This window comes from Neovison vison, chromosome 2 (genome assembly GCF_020171115.1).
Source record: "Neovison vison isolate M4711 chromosome 2, ASM_NN_V1, whole genome shotgun sequence".
Taxonomy (NCBI): Eukaryota; Metazoa; Chordata; class Mammalia; order Carnivora; family Mustelidae; genus Neogale; species Neogale vison.
In genome coordinates this window covers 35720758-35738610 of record NC_058092.1, presented here as the reverse complement: position 1 = coordinate 35738610, position 17853 = coordinate 35720758, and the positions used below count along the sequence as shown (strand labels likewise).

Sequence of the window (17853 nt, the reverse complement as noted above, 5' to 3'; positions counted from 1 at the left end):
GACTTTTCTGTGAATTACATGCTTTTTTTTTTTTTGCTTCCTTTTCTTTTTCTTTTTTTTTTTTTTAAAGATTTTATTTATTTATTTGTCAGAGAGAGAGGGAGCGAGAGCGAGCACAGGCAGACAGAGAGGCAGGCAGAGGCAGAGGGAGAAGCAGGCTCCCTGCCGAGCAAGGAGCCTGATGTGGGACTCGATCCCAGGACGCTGGGATCATGACCTGAGCCGAAGGCAGCTGCTTAACCAACTGAGCCACCCAGGCGTCCCATTCCTTTTCTTTTTCAATATTTTATTTATTTGAGAGAGAGAGAGAGTGAACATGAGTTGGGGGGAGGGGGACAAAGGGAGAGGGATAAGTATGCTCCCTGCTGAGCAGGGAGCCCTACTTGGGGCTTGATCCCAGGATCTTGGGATCCTGACCTGAGCCAAAGGCAGATGCTTAACTGAGCCAACAAGACATCCTTTGCTGCTGCTGCTTCTGCTGCTGCTTTTTTTTTTTTCTTTTAAACATATTTGGAGGAGTTCTTTTAATGTAAAGGAAGTTAGTCCTTTGTCTTCCAGCATATGGGTGTTTTTTTCCCCCTCCCTCTCTCATAGTTACTAGTTTTTAAATTACAGACCTTCAGATTGGCTAGTCCAACCTGCTTACTTTCTACATGAGGAAACTGAAGTTCAGATAGTGTTATTGTTTCTCTCTCTCCTTTTTTAAAATTAAAAATAAATTTTTTTCTTGAGCATGTAGCTAGATGGTAGTGGACCTGAAACCAACGTCAAGTCTCCTTACTTCCAGTTTGGTGCTTTGGTACCTTTTCTAATATACCATGCTATTTTTAAGGCTTACTCCTTTCTGTCTTCCACAGTTGTTTTTTACCACTAGATCTTGCCACAACCAGATGTTTCATGGTAAACTTAGGATTTTACCAGCCTGGTATCAAAGTTAGAGAGGCTACAGGGTTGTACAGGAACCCAGGAGACTTCACAGGTATTGGATTGTTTCTAATGCATGAGTAACTAAACTAGTTTCTCAATATGGCAGTTGTGGTATTTTCGTTTAAAAAAAATGTGTTTTGTTTCATAGGTTCATGGGTGTGTGTGTACATCAAGGACAGTTGCATGCGCTTACAGAGGTAAGACTTAAGTAAGCCTATTGAAGTGGCTTCTCTGCCTTAGTTTCAGCATTTTGGGTTCCATAGTGGTTGTTGTTTGTATAATGCATTGATATTTATGCAAAAATAGCAGTGTTAACAGTGCTTTCTTCTCTTGCCTGGGCACAATGGCCGTATTTCTTAATATTCTTGGATTCCCTCATAATACTTCGTGAGTACTCTGAGAATATGAGTGCTCAAATATTATATTGATTCTTGCTGCCTGGATGACCCCTTTCTAGGCTAAGGGATGGCATCACTTGGCTGTTTGGTGTCCTGATCTAGAATTCCACTGTCACTGCTGTAGTGTCCTGATTGTTCTTATTACTAATTGGAATTAGTTTTCCTCTCCAGTCTCATTTCATTTTCAGCCTCTTCTAAGCAGGTAATATGTGATAGTCACTACTTAGCCTCTGAAGACAGAGAATCCTTTCTAGAACAAAGTCTTCCTAAATTCAGGTACTGAGCTGTCAGCTTCAGAATTTGCTTGGGTGCTTCTTAAAAACACAGATCCCTGAAATCTAGGTTTGGTAGGTTTTCATCAGGTCCATATGCATTTTTAAAAGCTCTCCAGATTATTCAAATGAGCATCTAGATTTGAGAATCTGTGCGCTAGAAAGTGTTCACAATTTTCCTTGGGAATTAAGTACCAAAGTACAAAGTGAAGAAACTTAGGAAGGAAAACTGTTTTACAGGATTTTTGAATGTTCATTTCCTGCTGGCTTGGTGTCTCGTTTTAGTCCTTAATATCTGCTGATGGAAGATCCTATATGCTTCACTCTTTGTCTCTTTTCTCAGTTACTGAGGGCATCAGAATGTGGAATATGTGTAGCTCTGTCCTGCCTTTTTTTTCTTTTTTTAAAGATTTTATTTAAAAGATTTTATTTATTTATGTGTGAGAGAGAGAGAGATCACAAGTAAGCAGGCAAAGAGAGAGGGGGGAAGCAGGCTCCCTGCTGACTAGAAAGCCCGACACAGTGCAGAGAGAGCCCGATGCGGGGCCCCATCCCAGGACCCTGAGACCATGACCTGAGCTGAAGGCAGAGGCTTAACCCACCCAGCCACCCAGGCACCCTCTATCCTGCCTCTTTTATGGAAAGTCAAAGAAGGCAGAATAATGAGGTAATTAAGAGCATGACCTCTGACGTCTTGATTGCCTAGGTTTGAATTTCTCTGTGTCTCAGTGTTGTCGTCTATAAAATGGGAATAATAATAATAGTATCTGCCCCAGGGAGTCTAGAGAGAGAAGACCAGTGTCTGAGCCCTAGAGTATTTCAATTTTATTTATTATTTATTTTTTAAAATATTTTATTTATTTAGAGGCAGGCAGAGAGAGAGGAAGGGAAGCAGGCTCCCCGCTGAGCAGAGAGCCCGATGTGGGGCTCGATCCCAGGACCCTGGGATCATGACCTGAGCTGAAGGCAGAGGCTTTAACCCACTGAGCCACCCAGGCGCCCCCAAGTATTTCAATTTTAAAAGCCAAAGGAGAAAGACATTTTGAGAGGGAGTGGCTAGTGAGTTAGGGAAAAAACCAAGAGAATTGTATTGGCCTGGAATGGAAAGGAAGGAGTTTCAAGGAAGAGGGAGTAGGTAATTATGGCAGATCTTGCTGATAAAATGATGATTTCACAGGGATTTTGTAAAATGCTTACTTGGCACAGTACCTGGCATATAGTAATTCATTAATACATTTTAACTATTACAGCTTTTGTTATTAACATTGACTTGTTCTTCCTGAATTCCTTGAATTGTCAATATTTTTCATTTGGTATTTAATACTGCTTTTCAGTACTGCTGTTAATGTTATTAAAATTTTTTAGAAACTTTTTATTGATGTATGACATAAAAAAAGCACACATATGATACATGTATAGCTCACTAAATTTTTACAAATGAACCACCCATAACCAGCATTCAGATCAAAAAAACATTTTCTATGTATTTCTTTTCTCAGAAGTGAATCTATAAATTCTTCAAAGACAAAACTCTCTCCTACTCTTAAGATTTCTATCTGCCAGAGCTCTGACACTAATAATTTTTTAAAATATTTGTTATACTCCTTTGTTATAGCATTGTTCTCTGAAATGTAAATTTATTGGAAGGGCTTGTATGTTGGTTTTGCTGACAAAGAAGAAAATGCTTTAAAATCTGTAATCGTGTTGCAGATTCAGATTTGGGGTGTAATGAAAGTGGCAGAATTGAATGATCTTAATGCAGCATTCTTTGTCCATGTTGCACTTAAATAATATTTTCTGTTTTTTGTTGTCTTAATCATAGCCATATATAAAATATAGTGCCCATTTTGTGAAAGAGTGTGTATTTCCAGTATCATTGATGGATATTGGCATAGCATATAACATAAATAATTTTTATTACGATGTTAATAGGCTGATGGTTATGCAGCCCAAATATCCAAATCCTTATGGTTATTTTCAGAAGGGGATCAGGAAAGGCCATCATGGCATAGATCTCTGGGGAATCCTGTGTTTATCCCATAATTTGACTTGGCAGCACAGCTATTGGTTTCACTAAGGATTATAAAAATAAATTGCTAGTAACATCTAGCGTAGCCCTGGGAATTTAGATGACATTTAGTAGATTTTTCTGACTGGTGGAATGCTGCTCTTTATAATAATGTGAATACTATTTCTTATTTCTCTTGAAATACTTTCTCAATAATTACAGCAGATAAACATAGCTCTTGTTAGTGCCTATAAAGTACTGATAGTATTAGGAATAGTATTTCTCAGGTACAGTAGTGATCTGGACTTTTCTGGGCTTGAACCATTTCCGTGAGTCTTCTTTAAAATTATAGACATTGGGGGCACCTGGGTGACTCAGTTAAGTGTCAGCTTTTCGCTCAGGTCATGATCCCAGTGTTCTGAGATCGAGCCCCACGTGAGACTCCCTGCTCAGTGGGGAGCTTGCTTCTCCCTCTCCCTCTGCCCACCCCCCCTTGTGCTCTCTCTCTCTCACTCTCTCTTTATCTCAAATAAATAAATAACATCTTTTAAAAAATAATTAAAAAATAAAATTATAGGCTTTAGGGTGCCTGGGTGGCTCAATCAGTTAAGTGTCTGCCTTCGGCTTAGGTTGTGATCCTGGGGTCATGGGATCAAGCCCCTGTCCTCCAAGCCTTTGTATCACATGTGCTCTACACACAGGCCTTGGGATGAGCAGTGCTCTGAATTGGGGGGGAAAAGGCCGGTGTCTTCAGTGGTTTATGTCTGTCTGTTTGCCTGCTTAACTGGGAGTCTGTTTCTCCTTCTACCCCTCCCCGCTGCATGTGTGCATACTCTCTCTCTCTCAAATAAGTAAACAAAGTCTTTGAAAAAAATAATGAAATTGTAGACATTAATTGAACTTGAAACAGTCAGACAGTTAGGTACTACTAACTACTACAGATAGTTTTATCTGTAGTTAAGTATAGACTTCTGAGGTTTGTTTTTTTTTTTTTAAAGATTTTATTTATTTTTTTGACAGAGACAGAGATCACAAGTAGGCAGAGAGGCAGGCAGAGAGAGAAGGAAGCAGGCTCCCTGCTGAGCAGAGAGCCCCATGCGAGGCTTGATCCCAGTACCCTGGGATCGTGACCTGAGCCGAAGGCAGAGGCTTTAACCCACTAAGCCACCCAGGTGCCCCAACTTCTGAGTTTTTAAGCAAATGAGTTATTTGTTAAAGAGAAAAGTTTGATAAAAGATCAAATAAAACCTTTTAAGTTTATCAGTTGAATTAAGAATCCATAATGTATCGAGTAGAAATACTCCATAAGTATGTCTTTGACTCAGGAAACCCTAACATTGTCTTTCATTTGGTCAAGAGTATCAAGGAAGTGAAAATCTTCAGTTTTTAAAGACAGAAAATATAACCCTATATATTAGTTAGCAATTGCTATGTACTATCCAACCCCAAAACCTCAAAAGCATGCAATAATAAACATTTATTTCTTGTATACCTGCAGGGCTGAGCTGAGCTGAGCCCAGCTGGACAGCTCTGCTAGTCTCACTTGGGCTCACTCATGTATCTGGCAGGTCAACTGGTAGTCTGATTTAGGTTGGGCTTTGCTGGGATGGCCTTGCTTCAGCTGCTTCTGACCCTTCTTCGATCAACAGACTAGCCTAGATGTGATGATACCAGAACAGCAAGAGTAGGCCAGCCATTTGCACAAGTGCTTTTCATGATTCTGCTTATATCCACATTTGCTTGCCTAGCATCTCCACTGGACAAAAAAAGTCACACACCCGAGTCCACTTTGGGAGCATACTGCAAAGTTGTATGTCAAAGGGCATTGATTCCATAACGGGTGAAGAATCAGAACCACTGTTGCAATCTCCCATATCCTATAAATATCCCAATTAAAAAATCATAATTATTTGTCTTTTCTACCCTACTTGAGGGCAAAGACTTTCTCCCATTATAAAAATCATAGCTACCAGTTAGTTATTAAATACCTACTGTGGGCTAAGTGCTAGGCTTGGTGCTTTATATATTAGCTATAATTCTCACAATTCTGTAATCATATTTTCTCCATTTTATTTTATTTATTTATTTTTTTAAAGATTTTATTTATTTATTTGACAGAGAGAGGTCACAAGTAGGCAGAGAGGCAGGAAGAGAGAGAAGGGGAAGCAGGCTTCCTGCTGAGCAGAGAGCCCGATGCGGGCCTTGATCCCAGGACCCCAAGATCATGACCCGAGCCAAAAGCAGAGGCTTAACCCACTGAGCCACCCAGGTACCCCAATTTTCTCCATCTTATAGCTGAGAAATCTATGCTTAGAAAAATTAAGGGAATTTCCAAAGAAGGATTTGGATCCAGATTCATTTGACTTCAAAGTCTATACCCTTTCCATTATAACATGCTGTCCTTAAATGACTTATGTATTCCCCACAGTGCTAATAAGCTCTTATATATATTCCCCACAGATTTTTATATGTATAGCATGTGTAGTATTTGTAGAATTTGATTTTGACTATTTTTATATTTTGGGTTACTTAGAAAAAGATACCCTGGTTATTGGATATATGAGAATGTGTTCAGTTGCAAGTAACAGAAAATAGTCAAAAGACCTTAAACAACAAAATGACTAATATAACTGGAATTCTGGTAGCTTATTAGGTTAAGGTTGCTTTAATTCAGCAGCTAAATAGATGTTATTCAGAGACCCCATGTCTTTCCATCTCTTTGGTCTGTCTTTACATTGTCAACTTCATCCTAAGGTGGCTGTCATTTTACTCAAAAAGTAGCTGCCACCAACTTAACATGCTGTATGTTTTCTCTTCCTTATCCAAGATGGAGGTGTGGAGTGTTGTCAAAGACAAGAGAGAGAGAGATGCTTTGAGACAGATTATGTGTCATCTCATAATGTCTTCTTTTTAAGCTTGTTAAGAAAGGCACAAAGAGGGGCGCCATAACTCTCCATAACTCTCTGCCTGCCTCTCTGCCTACTTGTGATCTCTGTCAAATAAATAAATAAAATCTTTAAAAAAAAAAAAAAGAAAGGCACAAAGAGCGAAATATTCTCATAATCAAATAGTTTAGGGATCCTCTCTATGCAGAACCTTTCAGTGCCTAGAAGATTGGAAATTTGGGAAATGAGTGGGATATAAGGTTGTTGGGTAGGGATCTCAAATGACAATACTCTGGTCAAAGAGTCAGCAAAAGAATTGCTTGGCACATGTTTTGAGGTCTCTCTTGCCTTCTCTACCCTGGAGAAACTATGCTCCCCCCCATTCCAGTAAGAATCACTTAGCTATAGATACAGCAGTGAGGTCATTCATTCTGTTTACAACAAAGTCACTTCAGTCAGGCAGGTACTTGGTAGTACAAGAAACACTCTTAGCTCATGAGGGAATGATTCAGCCCTGCAGGTGGCTGAAAAGAACTTTTTATTCACATAGCCCTCATCCTCTTCTTGCTCACCGTTTCCACCCCCACTGTACACCTTCTTGGTTTTTTAAGGAATAGTTACTTGGCAAATTCCTTGTTTATGTGGGTTGATATGTGTTGTTTTTGAGTTGTTTTTTTTTTTTTTTGTCAGACTTATAAGAAGCCTTATATAATCAGAGAGCTTATAATGAAAGGAAACTCTGTCGGTTCAGTGACCAGACTCATGCATTATTTATAAAAATGAGCAGCCAGACCCCGATTCTAGTTTCTTGGTGTGCTGTGATATTGCTGTTAGTTGTGCCTGCTTCTTTTTTTTGCTTCTGTGTGGCCCAGTACAGAGTATTCTCTTGGCCTTATTTACCTTGAACCAGAAGCAGTATTATCTGAGGCGTGTCTTGGGTTAACTTTTGCAGCATAGCCATACCTATCTTTCAAGCATGGGTAGCTTTGAGGAGACTAGTTCTATCACATAATAGTGAAAAGGACACTCCAGATGTACCAACAATGATTGCCCCTGTGACTCAAGACTTCTAAAGGAATGGTGAGGGTAGGAGAAATGACAGGCTGTGAATTAGCATCTGCAATAGAAGAAAGAGAATCACTTTACATATACCATTTTGAGAGAATCTGCTGTAGGCTAGGCAATCTGCTAGGCTCTGGGCTTATCAGGATAAAAAGAAGCCTATTCCCTTATTTATTGTTATATAACAAACTACCCCAAAATTTAGTGATTTAAAACAATCATTTTATTTTGCTTGTGATTTTGTAGGTCAGGAATTTGGAAGGGCTTTCCTGGGTCTCTGATCGACATGTGTCAGCTAGAGGACCCACTTCCAGGATGGCTGCTGCATTCGCATGCCTGGTGCCGTGGTGAATGAGGGTGGCTTGGCCCCTCTCTTTCACTGTGTGGTGTCTCATTCTCTAGGTCATCTCCATATGTCTTGAGCGTCCCATAGCATGGTGATCTCAGGATAGTTGGACTTTGTATATGGTGACTGGAAAGAGGTATAGGCTACCCAAGTGGGAGCTGAAAGACTTCTTATGACTTACCTTTGAAGTTTCAGAATATCGCTTGTGCTCATTCTCTTGGTCAGGTCTGATTCATAGGGAGGGGAGTTATTAGACTCTACATCACTGACCATTTTTACTCCACTGCAGTGTTTTTCATGAACTCAATATTTAGTTACTGGGATAGTAAGAAATTTCTTACTATGTTCTTCCTTAAAAGCCTTTTAAATATCCAGCCATGACTCCATGATATTAACTCTTACATCTCCATGTATATTAATAGTTGTTACTCATTGTAGTTCATATTCTTTTTTCCTGTCAACTCCTGTTTTCTACTCAGTTACTTTACTAATATTTCAAATATAGCATAGCTCAGTTAGGTCACTCTTTTCAATCTTACCATTTTCTATTGTTAGAATACTTATTCCTCCAAATAAAAACTACAGAATTGGTTTTTACATTTTCCCATCTCTTGAATTTAATCAGTTCCCAATCCTTCTATTTTCCTTGTGATATCTTTCTGATTCTTCTTTCTCTGCATTCTTGCCATAATGTTATTCTATGTCTAGATTCCTACAAAGTCTTTGGCTGGTTTTCCTGTCTCCAGTCTTTCTTTGCTTTAGTTTGCTATATCACTACTCAAATAATCCATTAGGCATACTTTGATAATGTGATGCTTCTGTTCAAAAACTTCTGTTTAGGGGCACCTGGGTGGCTCAGTGGGTTAAGCTGCTGCCTTCGGCTCGGGTCGTGATCTCGGGGTCCTGGGATCGAGTCCCGCATCGGGCTCTCTGCTCAGCAGGGAGCCTGCTTCCTCCTCTCTCTCTCTCTGCCTGCCTCTCTGCCTACTTGTGATCTCTCTCTGTCAAATAAATAAATAAAATCTTTAAAAAAAAAAAAAAAAAACTTCTGTTTAGGGGCTCCTGGATGGCATATTTGGTTGACTGACTCTTAGTTTTACTCAGGTCATGATCTCAAGGTTGTGAGATTGAGCCCTGTGTGGCACTCCGTGCTTAACGTGGAGTCGGCTTGAATTTCTTTTTCCCTTTGTCCCCCTCCCCCTGTCTGCACCAACTTCTCTCTCTTTCCCCCCTCTCTCAAAAATAAATAAATAAGTCTTTAAAAAAAAATTCTTAAAAACTTCTGTTTAGCATTCTAAACTCTATTTGATTTCAGAATATACATCTTAAAAATGTATAGTTAGGTGGGTCTTTATGCTGTCTTCTACACATGCTGGCCTTAGATATGCCTTCTAGGACCTAGGATGCCTTTATCTCTCTTCTTCCTCCCACTTTCCAAGTTATATCAAATCCCAGGCCCTCTAATGCAGCTCAGTCTTCCAAATAAGGCCAAGGATGATACTTTGTGTGGTTGGGCCCATAGTATACGTTTAGGATGTTTATAGTTGGTTGTTTAGTGTAGACCCAGCTCTCAGAAAGCTGAATTAGCCCCAGTGGAAAGAGCTTGAGTCAGAAATAGTGTGAAGTGTCACATCTCAAGTCCTTTCACAATTAGAAGTTTATTTCATTTACACTTATAAAAAGAGCTAAAAACATTCCTATAAACACCTGGTGGCATCTTTACTTTTGAAAAAGGTAGTTTTTATTTAATTTTTTGGTTTGGTCATTTAGTAATAAAAATATTTCTAAACAAATTGTGGAACATGTTTTCTGCCCTTTTATTTAGTAACTCCCTATGACATTTGAGAAACAAGAATTTGAGGATGGCACTCTAACCCACAAATAATAGAAGAGTTCATTTAGTTTACCTTATTCTTAAAGCAGTTTTCCCCTGACTTGCTAGCTTGCTTCTGGCTCATTTACTCATTCAAAAAATATTTATTTGGCTTCTACTATGTATCTAGCACTATTCTAGGCATTGGGAATATAATAACAAATAAATAAAAACCTCTGCCCTCTGAAGCTTACATTGTGATCAGCAGAGGGGTGGGTAGGAGAGTTAGACCACATAGGAACCAAATTGTAATATATGTGGTTTAATGTGTGGGGTTTGCAGTTTCAGTGTGTGGACAGAGAAGTTCTCACAGCAGGAGCAAAAATTAAGGAGATAAGGGAACTCACTATATGAGTATCTGGAGAAAGAGTGTTCTAGGAAGTGGGAACAGCAAGTCCAAAGACATGGAGGCAGAAATGTTCCTGGAGAGGTTAAGAACTCCAAGAAGGGTGACGTGGCTGCAGTGGTGAGAGCAAAAAAGATAGTAGATTGGGGGGCAGAGAGGAAATGCAGGCCAGATCACACAGTGTTGTAGACCATTGTTAAGAGCTTCAGCTTTTACTCAGGCTGAATTGTGAAGTCTTTGGGTTTTTTTTTTTTTTTTTTTAAAGATTTTATTTATTTATTTGAGAGAGAGAGACAGTGAGAGAGAGCATGAGCGAGGAGAAGGTCGGAGAGCAAAGCAGACTCCCCATGGAGCTGGGAGCCTGATGTGGGACTCGATCCCGGGACTCCAGGATCACGCCCTGAGCCGGAGGCAGTCGTCCAACCAACTGAGCCACCCAGGCGTCCCTCTTTGGGGTTTTTTGAGTAGGGCTATGATATGATGTGACTTATCTTTTAAAAAGATAACTCTGGCTACTGTGAGTTGGATAGACTGAAAACGAGGCAAGGGCGAAAGCAGGAAGACTAGTTAAGAGACAGTTGCAGTTGAGTTTGTGCAATAAATAAAGACTATGCAAAAAGGCTGAGAGATAATGGTAACTTGGACCAGAGTGCTGCTGGTGATTCTGGATCAATTTTGAGAGTAAACTAGGCTTTCTTGATGCATTAAGTGTGGAGTGTGAGAAGACAAAAGGAGTCAAGGTTAACTCCGAGGTTTTTGGTCAGAACACCTGAAGGATAGAGTTGCTATTAATTGAGATGGGGAAGACTACAGGATGTGTAAGATGGGAGAGGACTGAGAGGTCAGTTTTGAACAGGTTGAATTTGAAATATTTATAGGACAAACAAGTGGAGATAACTTCATAGATCATGGGGATTCCAAGGAGTACTCTGAGTGATGATACCTTACTTGTTCAGATCCTGTTTATCACCTTTTTCATTAGAAAACATTTCATTGATTTGGAAGGAGGCATTTTTCACCTGCTGTATTATTTCCTGAGTAATAATAGTGAAAAAATCATTAAGTTGATTCCTTCCTTCCTTCCTCCCTCCCTTCCTACCTCCCTACTCTCCTTCCTTCTTTCCATCTCTACACCCAGTATGGGGGTCAAACTCCAGATCCTGAGATCAAAAGTCACATGTTCTACCAACTGAGCCAGCCAGGCACCTCCTGTTGGGTTTTTTTTGTTTGTTTGTTTTTTGTTTTTAAAGATTTTTATTTATTTGACAGAGAGAGGCATAGAAAGAGAGGGAACACAAGCAGTGGGAGAGGGAGAGGGAGAAGCAGGCCTCCCAAGGAGCAGGGAGCCCAATGTGGGGCTCTATCCCAAGACCCTAGGATCATGACCTGAGCCGAAGACAGACAACCAACGGAGCCACCCAGGTGCCCCCAGGCACTTTTTAACTAAATGTTCTCTATGTGCCAGGCCTTGGTAAATTTTTTTCCCCTCTCTCTCTCCCTATCGTCTAGTTATCATACAATACCATGAAATAGGTAGTGTTTCCCCCATTTTACAGATGAAGAATAGAATCTGGAGGCTGAGAAAGAAATTAATTTAAGGTCTTTTAAGCTAAGTAATGAGCTGGAATTTGAAATCAAGTTCTGGCTGACTATAATCTTGTGTTTACTAGACTTTAAGCTCCTTGGAATTGGTTATTTTGTTACTAATGAGTCTTCAGCAGCTGGCACATAAAAGCATGCAGTAAATACTAGTTGGGTGAATGAATAAATGGATGAATGAATGAATACTGCTTCCCACACTTGAACTTAAAGCAGTTAATCTGGTTGCCACAAAGACATTTGCCTCTTCCAAGGTGGTTTTGGGCATCCATCTGATGCATCTTTTCTCAGTGTTGGTAGTGATAGGACAGAAGGAAGATTTTAAAAAGTGCTTTAGATTTCTAGCTAATCTTTCTCCTAACCCTCTCTGTGACTATGATACTAGTGTGGCAACTGAATTCATAGAGGTCTTTTTGAGTTTACTCTTAACCGGTTTCTTTCTTTCTTTTTAAAAAAGATTTTATTTATTTATTTGACAGAGAGACACACAGCAAGAGAGGGAGCACAAGCAGGGGGAGTGGGAGAGGGAGAAGCAGGCTTCTCACTGAGCAGGGACCCTCATGTGGGGCTCGATCCCAGGACCCTGGGATCATACATGACCTGAGCTGAAGGCAGACACTTAACTACCCAGCTACCCAGGTGTCCCCTCTAAACTAGTATCTAACAAGTTTTGACAAGTGTGCTTTTAATTTTTTTTAATTAACATATAATGTATTACCAGCCCCAGAGGTACAAGTCTGTGAATCATCAGGTTGACAAGTGTGCTTTTCTTAACTTGATAAGTGGTATCATTCACAGAAATTGGGTCTGTGTAGCCCCTTGAGAACTAACTGTTCCTACTTTGGATCCTGTAGAAGAATGGAAGGATAGTGGAAGGAGGGTGATATCCCAGTTTACCTCTTATACATTCCTGCTACTGAAGGGCATTTCAGCATTCCTAGACCAGATACATCATTGCTGTCTACACTTTCTGTGTTTACTTGCTTTTTATGTTGGTCTTTTCTTGTTATCAAGGTCACCATTATTTGCTTATATAGTAAATTCTTACATCAGTGATTTCCAAAGAGAATCATAAGCATTTCTTTCCTTAACATGCTCATTTTGGCACATTTCACCTTCCTATAGTAATTGCTTATGTTTATTTTCTACTCAGCAAATAATTAAGCAGAAAGAGAAACTAGTTGTTTTTTTTTTAAAATATTTCACTCATTTATTTGACAGAGAGAGATCACAAGTAGGCAGAGAGGCAGGCAGAGAGAGAGGAAGGGAAGCAGGCCCCCTGCTGAGCAGAGAGCCCGATGCGGGACTCGATCCCAGGACCCTGAGATCATGACCTGAGCTGAAGGCAGTGACTTAACCCACTGAGCCACCCAGGCGCCCCAAAAAGAGAAACTGGTTTTTGAAGGTGGCAGGACAATGTGTAACACAAGTAGCTGCTTTAATAAATGTTAAAGTAATAACTTATAAAAGTATTATTGTGCTTAACTTTTCTACTATTTAGTTGATTGTTCTCTTTTCCTTCATTCCCAACCTCTCCCACTTTCTGTCTTATCAATCACCATGTCCTGTCCACTTCACCTTCTTCCTATCTTGAATCCGTTCACCTTGCACCAGTTCCTTCTGCCACCATCTTGCAATAACCTTTTTTTAAAAAATTTTTTAAATTTATGTATTTGACAGAGAGAGAAATCTCAAGTAGGCAGAGAGGAGGCAGGCAGAGAGAGGGGAGAAGCAGGCTCCCTGCTGAGCAGAGAGCCCGATGTGGGGCTTGATCCCAGGACCCTGAGACCATGACCTGAGCCGAAGGTAGAGGCTTAACCCACTGAGCCACCCAGGCGCCCCTTGCAATAACCTTTTAACTAGTCTATCAGTCTTCTTCTCCCCTTAAATCCATACTACCCATGTTGCCAGCCAAGTGGTCCTTTTAAAGTACAAATCTATATTTTAACCATCTTAGGCATTTTTAAGTGTACAGTTCAATAGTTAATATTAAATATGTTTATGTTGTGCAACGGAGCTCCAGATCTTTTTCATCTTTTAGTTTCTGTTTCTATTATTTTGACTGCTCCACGTCCTCAAAGATGTGAAATCATACAGCATTTTGTCTTTTTGTGACAGGCTTATTTCACTTAGCACAATGTCCTAAAGGTCCATCCATGTTGAAACATGTGACAGGATTGCCCTCCTTTTTAAGGTTGAAGAATACTCCATCGTAAATGCATACCACATTTTACTTATCCACTCATCTGTTGATGAACATAAACACAGTGGATTGTTGTTGTTGTTGTTTTTGGAGCACAGTGTTTGATACAAATCTAATTTTGTTTCTCCTTGCATCAACCCTTCTGTGGCTCTTCATTGCCCTCAGGGTCAAGTCAAAACATCTGATCTTAACTAGTGCTTGTCTGTGTGGCCTCATTGCTCGCTTCTCTGACTTCTTTGTTGCTGTCTCAGTTGTGTACTACAGTTATACTGAACCTTTTCAGTTCCACAAATGGATGTGACCCTTTCTACACTTGATCTTAGCCAAAAGGCCGAGAAGCGATGGATGTGACCCTTTCTACTTCTGGGCCTATATACCAGCTCTTCTCTCTGCCTAGAACACAACCTCTCCATCTCCCATTGGCCTGGCCAACTCCTACTTAACTTATTTTCTCTTGGAAGTCCTTTCTGATAGCCTAAGGTTAGGTACCCCTCCTATTTAATTCCATATTACAATAGTATTTATCATTGATTTTTATTCACTGTTTGTATATATAGGTTATAAATTCCTTAAGGGCAAGGACCATTTTATTTACATTGATAGTGGTTGGGTCCTAGTATAGTGCCTGAGAAATAATAGTTGCTTATCATTTTTGTTGTGAATAATCAGTGGCATTTTCTGGCTCAAAACCTTCAGTGATTTCTTCATTGATGGGTTTTATAACCTTAGTTGCTTACCAGAATTGCTTAGGAGCTTTTTAGAAAGTGCAGATGCCAGAACCTCCCACAAGACCCACTGAATTAAAGTCTTGGGAGAGGCCCAGGCATCTGTATTTTAAAACTTTATTAATTTATAAAGTGCATAGGTTATCCTGTACACAGCTAGGGCTAAAACATGTAATTCAGTGGATGCCTGGGTGGCTTAGTTGGTTGAGCGCCTGCCTTTGGCTTGGGTCATGATCCCAGGGTCCTAGGATTAAGCTCCACATTGGGCTCCCTGGTCAGCGGGGAGCCTGCTTTTCAACCTCTCCCTCTGCTGCTACCCCTGCTTGTTCTCTTTCTCTCTCTGTCAAATGGATAGATAAAATCTTTTAAAAACAACAACAATGTGGAATCCAGGATACTCTTAGCTTGGTATCCTAGTCATTTGTACTTTAGCATCATCCTGCCTTTTTTCTGCTAGGTCTTCTTTAACAAGTACTCTATCATTCAGACAAACTGGTTTTCATGTGTTTACTAAACATGGCTGTGTATTTTTGCCTCTTATTCATATTTATCTTAGGATGTACTCTTTTCCCTTATCATATAGAAATCTTCTCTCCCTTCAAGACTTGGCTCAAAGTCCAGTTATTTCTCCATAAAAACTTTTCTGATTCTTTGCCATTGGTTGCTTTCCCCTCTTTGCCAAATTTGGCCATTCATTGATCTTCTTTATGCACACACATACACACACACACACACACACACACACACACATTGGGGGGGGGTACCTCTCTTATTACACATTCTTCCATGTATTAAAGCTTTTTTTGCTTGGCTTCCCTATATAATTGTAAGCTTCCAGAGTAGAAGAAACCCAGGCTTTGGGGTCAAAAAGCTTGGGTAAAAATCCAGGCTCCACCATTATTAGTTGAGTAACCATAGGAAAATTGTTTAAATTCTCTAGGCTTGATTTCTTCCTTATAAAAAAATTTTTAAAAGGATAAGAAGAATGTTTCAGGGTGTTGCAAGGTTCAAATGATGTAACTATTAAAGTGCCTTATAAAACCAATTAGTTGCTGGTTACTATAGGGATAGTATTTTACTCATCTGTGTATTCCTGATCTCCCAGCAGTACTTTGTAGTTAGAAGACACTTTATAGATTTTGACTGAATGATTGAATTGGGGGAAAAGGAAGCACATTTAATGCCATCTTAAAAAGCAAAATGGAGCAAATTTTCTTTTAAAAGTACATTTAAAAATGTATTTTAGAGGCTGTATGAATGGCTAGAACTCTCATCTCATGAATGGAATAATTTGTAAATGACTTTTGCATTATTTAATTATAACTTTGACTGTGTAACTAATTTGCTCAACAACTTATTTTCCATCCAGATTAGCTAGTTAGTCAAACATGTATTTCTGGTATACCCAAAGGAACAGAACTGAGCACTGGACTTTTGAAAATACAGATAAAACAATAGACATACTACTTACCTGATAAGTCAGCTAAAGTTTTGGATAAGAAAATGTTTCAGTTTTTTTTTTTTAAGATTATTTATTTATTTATTTGACAGAGAGAAATCACAAGTAGATGGAGAGGCAGGCAGAGAGAGAGAGAGAGAGGGAAGCAGGCTCCCTGCTGAGCAGAGAGCCCGATGTGGGACTCGATCCCAGGACCCTGAGATCATGACCTGAGCCGAAGGCAGCGGCTTAACCCACTGAGCCACCCAGGCGCCCTGTTTCAGTTTTTTTAAACCAATAATTTATTGTAGTTGGTAGTACCCGGGACACTTAAAGAAACCTTTTTTAAAAAAAGATTTATTTGAGAGAGAGAGAGAGAGAAAGAGCAAAGGGGCGGGGAGCAAGAGGGACAGTGGGAGAGGGAAATGGAGAAAATATTCAAGCAGACTCCGTAGTTAGCAAGGAGCCCAACTTGGGCTCAGTCCCAGGACCCTTAGATCATGACCTGAGCCAAATCTCAACAGACTAAGCCACCCAGGTGCCCCCCAAAACTTTTTTTAAATTATAAAATCAGATATACTCATTAAAGAAATAGCTGTTATTTCTGGAATATTAAGTATTATACGTATTTTCTTTTTACATCCTTATGTGACAACCCTCTGAGATATAGTCATTATTACTGCTGTTTTATGTAAGAAGAAACCCAAGAATTAGACAAAATTTGGAAAGTGATTCTCCCACTTTTTACCTACTTAACTTCTCAATTTTTAAGCCTTAGTTTAAATTTTTACTTTACTGGAGTGGCTTTTCTAGAGACCTCCCCACATCCAGATTGTGAGTTGGCTTCTGATTCTCTTTGTTAGCAGTCTTTTCTTTTTTATTGTAGCACATCTAAATATAATGTAATTCTGCATTTATATGAAAGTTTGTTTATTGTCTCTCTCTCTCCCATATTTCCGTGAGGACTGCGGCCATTTTCTGTTTTGTTTACCACTAGCAAGAAGTAGGTAGCAGATCATTGAGGGGACAGATGTTGGGTTAGAAGAACTAGTTGGGCTTCTTCAGGCACTGCCTTTCTATCAAGCTGGGAGCGCTGAAGTCAGTGTTAGATGTTGGGAGGCTGGACTGTTAACCGAGGGCACCACAGTTAAGGAAAGCAGTTGTATTTAGTGTGGGTCTTATTCTTTTCATGACCTGTTTCTCTTGATGAAGCTAATATGGATTGCTTTGGCTACTTGCAAGGATGTTATAGAAGGAAAATGTCTGATAACGGGGCTTAGAATGGATTTCCTTTCATATCTATGCTGTCATATTGTTATTCTGTTGACTTGGGCATTGTTTTCCCTATGAATATGTACTTTGTACTTCTGAAAAAATTTTTCTCTATCACGGCAAGTGAGATAAATAAGGACAGTGTAATGTATATATGCTGATACTAACTTACCTTTTTTATTTTTTTAAAGATTTTATTTATTTGTTTTGAGAGAGAGCAAGCAGGAGGAGGGGCAGAAGCAGAGGGAGAGAGAGATTCTAAATCAGACTCCATACTAAGCAGGGAGCCCAATGTGGAGCTAGATCTTAAGACTCTGAGATCATGACTTGAGCTGAAATCAAGAGTCTGACGCTAACCAACAAGCCACCTAGACTAAGCCTGCCTCCTGACTAACTTATCTTGTATGTAAGGTCATCAAATACTTTTCTGAGAATACGTAAGAGATAAGGAGGCATTCATGAAGATCAGATAGAAGAATGTTAAAATTTGGGGAAAAAG

The 17853-nt window shown here is 39.6% G+C and overlaps 1 protein-coding gene across 3 annotated transcripts in view; it reads left to right on the top strand.

Moving 5' to 3' along the window:
- TESK2 (testis associated actin remodelling kinase 2) overlaps positions 1 to 17853 on the top strand; it is a 141458-nt gene that overhangs the window by 99453 nt on the left and 24152 nt on the right. For all 3 annotated transcript variants that reach the window (XM_044238108.1, XM_044238107.1, XM_044238106.1), the window contains one exon: positions 1076 to 1124. In XM_044238108.1, coding sequence (XP_044094043.1) covers positions 1076 to 1124 — 49 coding nt within the window. The remainder of the gene's footprint in view (positions 1 to 1075; positions 1125 to 17853) is intronic.